The sequence below is a fragment of the Macaca thibetana genome, chromosome 15 (assembly GCF_024542745.1).
Source record: "Macaca thibetana thibetana isolate TM-01 chromosome 15, ASM2454274v1, whole genome shotgun sequence".
NCBI lineage: Eukaryota > Metazoa > Chordata > Mammalia > Primates > Cercopithecidae > Macaca > Macaca thibetana.
The window spans coordinates 3,929,563-3,935,458 of NC_065592.1; the positions used below are offsets into that span (position 1 = coordinate 3,929,563).

At 66.3% G+C, this 5,896-nt stretch overlaps 1 protein-coding gene across 1 annotated transcript; it reads right to left on the reverse strand.

Moving 5' to 3' along the window:
• Window positions 1-1,242: 1,242 nt before the first annotated feature.
• DPP7 (dipeptidyl peptidase 7) lies at window positions 1,243-5,636 on the reverse strand. Its single transcript, XM_050760068.1, has 13 exons — window positions 5,541-5,636; window positions 5,350-5,463; window positions 5,114-5,253; window positions 4,777-4,940; window positions 4,235-4,370; window positions 4,080-4,161; window positions 3,827-3,993; window positions 3,619-3,679; window positions 2,995-3,113; window positions 2,757-2,913; window positions 2,574-2,638; window positions 1,670-1,740; window positions 1,243-1,573 (listed from the first exon to the last, which is right to left on the reverse strand). The coding sequence occupies exons 1-13, from the start codon at window positions 5,605-5,607 to the stop codon at window positions 1,438-1,440; spliced, it is 1,479 nt and encodes a 492-aa protein (XP_050616025.1). The 5' UTR covers window positions 5,608-5,636; the 3' UTR covers window positions 1,243-1,437.
• Between the last annotated feature and the right edge of the window lie 260 nt (window positions 5,637-5,896).

Genomic DNA, 5,896 nt, shown 5'->3' on the forward strand with positions numbered 1-5,896 from the left:
CCGTGTGTCTGCTGTGTCTACAGGGGTCTCCGTGACTGGAAAGTCTGGGTGGATGTTGGGGAGAAGCTCTTCTTCGGGTCATGTCTCAGAATTCAGTTTGCTGAGACTGGACTCCAGCTGTCCCCTGCTGGGGGGCAGAGAGAGGCCCTGGGGAAGCTCCGTGTCCCTGGGGAAGCTCCGTGTCCCTGGCCCCGTGGGGCAGATGCCTGGAGGGAGGCGTCCTTGCCCCTGTGTCTCACACGGCCTGCTTTCCTGCAGGGCTGGCACTGAGGCGCACAGCTAAGGGATAACATGGGCCCTCGGGTCAGGCAGCTCCCAGTGGCCTGGCATGGCTGTGGCCCCGAGCCCTGGGCTGTGGTGGCAGAGTCGTCCTCATCATCACTATTGCTGTCCCTATCCCAGGGCTGACCCTGGGCCTTGGCTGAGTACCCCCGACCGTGAACCAGGTGACCTCTTAGGTCCGTACCCCTCCACTCTCTCCTGTGAAAAATCACCTTCACTTCTGGAAAACTTCCCCTCCCTGGGAAGCCAGAGCTGGTGGCAGCACAGGGCAGGGCTACCTGGACCCAGCCCAGGATTGCCGGCCTTGTGCCCCCCTGTGGAGGTCCGGGCCCGGAGTGTGGGCCTCGGCTCTGTCCCCACAACCCCCAACATCCCACAGCAGCCACCTGTGTCCTCCTGGGGACAGTGGGCGTCCTGGGGCTTCCTCTCCTGCCTCACGCTGGGCCCTGACCCCGCACTCCTTCCTCTGTGTCTGGAAAGGTGAGAACAGCAGCTGTGATGCGGCCCTGGTGCCTGCCCCTTGTCACGGTGAGACCAGCGCTGCCCTCCTGGACCGGGTGCCCCATGGCCGGCTGAATGTGCAGGACTAGGGCAGCGGATGGGGCCTGAACAGCCGGAAAAGCTGCACCTTCTCCATCTCACCTGGACCTCTGAGACTAATGTGCTGGGGGCGTGGCCCCAGAGGGGAGGGGACAGCAGCTGCCTGCCCCTTGGGGGCCAAAAGCACTGTCCAGTGGCCTCCCCGGAGGGGTCGCTGTGTGCAGAGGACATCAGAGAAGGAGTCACCTTGGAGGTGTGGCTGCCGCCTCCGTCTGCCGCGGCTCAGCCGAGTGAGGCTTCCTTGGGGGGCAGTGCCCACCCTGGCCTGTGTGGGGTGCGCCGCGTCCCCTGCCCTGTCTCTGAGGGTCCCACTCCCCAGCCCGCATGTGGGCCTCACAGAGCGGAAGGGGACATACATAGCCAGGCTTCCAGGCATTTATTCAGCTCCTTCCCTGTGCCTCCAGCTGCTTCTTGAGTGAAGCCCACGCGCTGGGCCGGCCACGGTGGGTTGAGCTTCGGGGACCCAGAAGGTGCAAACACAGGGCAGGGCTGGGGCAGCCTCCTCCTCCCTCCATTCACTCCATGAGGAGCCTGGAGACCCTTCCAGTCCTGTGCTCAGAGGCTGAGTCCGGACGCCACACGCAGAGCTGGCTGCTGCTCACGCCTGGCTGCCTTTACCCACTTGCCGATGACGGTGGCCTCCAGCTTTCGTGCCTCAACCACAGAAACAGGATCTTCGGGGTGGGAGGCTCTGGGGAGCGGGCACGGAGGGGGCCCATCAGCCCCAGCCCTCGGTGGGCCTGTCCCGCCCAACCCGCGACCACCGCCGGGCCACCTCCCTCCACACCTGAGGTCGAGGTGGTGCGCGCCCCCCTGGATGGTGATGGCAATGACTGATGCGCTCAGGTTCCTCCGAATCTGTGCTCAGCGGAAAGAATTCCATCAGGTGAAGGAATAAGGCCACTGTCCAGCCTCCGTGGACCCATTGGAAAGCAGAGGGCGGAGCCGGGAGTCAGCATCCGCCAAGCAACCAGAGAGAGAACCAGCCAGAGAGGGAGGCGGGAAGTGACGAGATGGGGCACAACCGGGTAAGACAGGAACGGGGTAGGGGCCGGGCGAGGGGCCTGTGATCCCAGCACTCTGGGAGGCTGAGCGGTGAGATCGCTTGAGCCCAAGAGTTCCAGAACAGCCTGGGCAATACGGTGAGACTGTGTCCCTAAAAAAAACGTGTTTTTTTTTTTTTTTTTTTTTTTTTTGAGACGGAGTCTCGCTCTGTCGTCCAGGCTGGAGTACAGTGGCTGGATCTCAGCTCACTGCAAGCTCCACCTCCCAGGTTCAGGCCATTCTCCTGCCTCAGCCTCCCGAGTAGCTGGGACTACAGGCGCCCGCCACCTCACCCGGCTAGTTTTTTTTTTTTTTTTTTTTGGATTTTTTAGTAGAGACGGGGTTTCACCGTGTTAGCCAGGATGGTCTCGATCTCCTGACCTCGTGATCCACCCGTCTCTGCCTCCCAAAGTGCTGGGATTACAGGCTTGAGCCACCGATCCCGGCCAAAAAACGTTTTTTAAATTAGCTGGGCATGGTGGTGAGCGCCTGTAGCCTCAGTTACTGGGAGGCTTGAGCCTCAGAGGTTGAGGCTGCAGTGAGCCCTGATCTCGCCACTGCACGCCAGCCTGGGTGACAGAGCAAGACCCTGTCTCAAAAAAAACCAAACAATCTAATGGGGTCACAGGGCCCAGGCCAGGACTTACCCCGCCCCCTGCCCAGGGGTCCAGGTTCCCGTTGGAGAAGATGATGTTGCTGGCGGCTCTGAGATCTACAAGGGGCAGAGAAAGTGGTGACGTGGCCCCTCATGGGGGCTGTGAGCCGTGGGCAGGGGGTGCAGAGCTCAGGGCAGAAAGCAGGACGCTGCCCCGCCCCCGCCCCAGCCTTACCGCCCCCCCAGAAGCTGGTCAGCAGCCAGTCGGGACGGGGCCACACGCCCCAGGTGTCCAGGCAGTACTGCTGGCGGCGCTCATCCGTGAAGGGCAGGTCGGGGAACATATCGGTCACATTGTTGCTGGCGAAGGTCAGGTTGATCTCGGTGCAGGCCTGCAGGTGCCCCAGCCTGAGTCAGGCCAGCCCACGCCTGCCCGTGCCCCAAGTGGTTCCAGGCCACCCACAACCCCACACCTGGTAGTCCCAGGCCCTGGCATCGGGGCCGGTGCCGCAGCCGGTGGGGTCAGCACAGCTGTGGTAGAGCCGGTAGATGTCGTAGCAGTGCTCGGAGCCCGAGGCGTTGTAGACCAGCCCTGAGGAGGAGAGGCGCTGGGGCCCAGCAGCCACACACAGACACACCGCGGGCTCCGGCCAACCTGTCCCCCCTCGGAAGGGTCCTGCAGGGGGTCTGGGGCTCTGGGATCTGTGTCCCAGTGAGGAAGGCCCTCCAGGCTACCTGCTTGGAGGTCAGTGGGCCTGTGCTGCCAGCCCTGGGCCTGTTGAGGGCCCTCCCACTCCCCATGGGGCAGGGTGGGGCCTGTTGCCCTCTGTTGCCCTCCATGCCTGGGGACTCCAGGGTCCCCTTGATCAGCACCCACCAAGCTGGACCTGGCTACAGCCAGCGCTGGGAGAGCCCCCAAGGATGGCCACTGCCTCCCCCAGGGCTTCTGGGAAGGTCGTGCTGTCCAGCCCACCACAGCCCTGGGGCAGGAGGCAGAGCCCCTGGCTGGGCTACGGATCCTCACCCCACCCGGCCCCAGAACCCAAGCCAAGCCTGGGGTCTCCACACTTGCCCATCTGGGGCCGGGGGAAGGGCACCTGCCAGCGCTCGCAGTCCCGTGATCCTCTGAGCCTCACTCAGCAGCCGGTCACAGCCCACCTGGAGTGCAGGGGCAGCAGCGACTCAGCGGGGTCCCCTCCACCAGCTCCGCCTCCCTGGCTCCCAGGATGAGGGTCAGGCCGCTGGCCACCAGCCTCGCGATGCTCCAGCTGGCCTCTCCGTGTGCCCCGGGAGGAGGCACCTCACCTTGACCGGGTTGGCGGGGAGGGGACCCAGGAAGTCGGTGGGGTAGGGGTAGTCCATCATGGCCAGCACGGTGAAGGCATTCCGGGCGAACATGAAGAGCTGGGTCAGGTCCTTCTCGTCTGACAGCGGCTGGCAGGTGCCAAACTCCCAGCGGACCCTGTCGTAGGCTGCATGGAAGGCGCGGAGACTCAAGCCTTGGACATAGCAGGCGCTGGGGCGGGTTGGGCAGTCGGGGGCGGTGGGGGGGCCTCACCTCCCTGTAGGAACAAGTCCTTGATCTGTCCGAACGCTTCCCGCACACCCTGGGTGCACTTGGGACTCTGGCCCTCAAAGTCCTGGGGGAAAGAGACCGTGCTCACTGCAGCCCCTGTCCCTTAAGGGGCCTGGAGGACCCCAAGCCTCACTCACCGCCGTGACGTCCCGGAAGAACTGGTTGGAGTCGCCGAGGCCTGCCACAGCTAGAACGGGTGCGCTGGCTGCCAGTGCCCCCGCCACCAGGTGGGGGTACTTCATCCTCAGGTAGGCGCTGAGCATCCCCCCATAACTGAGCGAGGGACACAGGGTTAGGGCTGCTGCCCCCAACACCCCGTTTCAATCTCTTTCCCTCCTCAGGGGCCCACAGGTCCCACAAGGAGAACACTTCTGAGACCCACAAATTCTAACCCTCGGCCTGGTGCGGGTGCAGCCCTTACTGAGAAAGGCCGCTGGTGTGGCCAGCACATCCCAGCTGAGCAGGTGGCTGGGAGGACAGGCTGGGAGGGCTTCCTGGAGGAGGCAACACTAAGCCTGGAACCCCTGCCTGAGGCCTTAGGAAAAGGCAGTGGTGGGGGTCAAGAGGGGAGAGGCCGGGCCAGCGCGCAGCCACCTCTGCAAACAGTGGGGAGAAGGGCTGGGGTCGCTGGGTCGGGGCAGGGGAGGGAGGGGGTGCGGAGACCGGGGAAGGCGCCCACCTTCCACCGAAGGCGATGGCGGGGGCGTCCTGGGCCCCGAGGTCGCGCCGTAGCGCGCGGAGCAGCTCTGCAAAGTCGGCCAGGGCCTGCTCCACCGTCAGCAGCTCCGTGTGCCCGCGCTGCGTGGACCGCTCACCGAATGGCAGCGACTTCCCGTAGTAGCGCTGGGGGGAACTTGCCATGGAGCCCGGCCCGCGACCCCGCCCGGCACCCGAGTGCTCCGCGACCCCCGCCCGCGACCCCGCCTGGCACCCACGTGCTCCGCGACCCCCGTCCGCGACCCCGCCCGGCACCCACGTGTCCGCGACCCCCGCCTGCGACCCCGCCCGGCACCTACGTGCTCCGCGAAGACCAGTAGAGCCCCCTGCTCGGCCGCCAGCTCCGCGATGAAGCCCGAGTTGTTGGCGAAGGCCCACACGTCGCCCTCGTTCCCGGTGTAGAAGAAGATGGGCCCCTCGCCCCGGATCCAGAACCTGTCTGTGGGGAGGGCGGGTGAGGCGGGGGTGCTGGGGGGCGGCGGGGGCGGGTGAGGCGGGGGTGCTGGGGGGCGGCCGGCCGGGGCCGGGGTCTCACCTGACACCAGGAAGCGCTGGGGGAAGGTCTGGTTGCCGAAGCGCTCGAAGTTGAAGTGGTCCAGACGCTGCTGGAAGAAGCGCTCCTGGAAGCCGGGGTCCGGGGCGCTGCGGGCTGTGGGGGGGCGCGGACCTCAGAGGCGGGGCCGGGGACGGGGACGGGAAATGGGCTGGGGGCGCCGCCACACTCACCCCCCGTCTGGAGGCCGCGCAGCCCGAGCGCCAGCAGGAGGACCGGGGCCCAAGCAGCGGAGCCCATGTCGCCTTCCGCGGGCACCCGTCACGTGGGCGGGGTCACGGGGCCGCCGGGGCGCGCTCCTCCCTCCAGGCCTCACGTGTTCCCGGCGCCCGTTGTTCCCATGGAGACCGTCGCCGTGGGGCGCCTGTGCAGTCGCTGGTTCAGCGCCGCGCCGGGGACTGTGCGCCCCAACACACCGCGCCTCATGGCCGCTGCCCAGGGGTCCCTCCCGGTCACGGCGCGGGGAAGCCGAGGGCCCCTGGGGGTCCAGGTCCCTGGGCCACCTCCACGGCCTCCCGCCCCACTGACT

What these genes read in the sequence shown, in the direction of transcription:
- DPP7 (XM_050760068.1), bottom strand. Translation starts at nt 5,607, where the DNA reads ATGGGCTCCGCTGCTTGGGCCCCGGTCCTCCTGCTGGCGCTCGGGCTG. An exon ending in GGACTTGTTCCTACAGGGAG is followed by an intron (nt 3,994 to 4,079) that starts GTGAGGCCCCCC and finishes CCTTCCATGCAG; the next exon opens with CCTACGACAGGGTCCGCTGG. An exon ending in ACCCCTGGGCAGGGGGCGGG is followed by an intron (nt 1,741 to 2,573) that starts GTAAGTCCTGGC and finishes CGCTGAGCACAG; the next exon opens with ATTCGGAGGAACCTGAGCGC.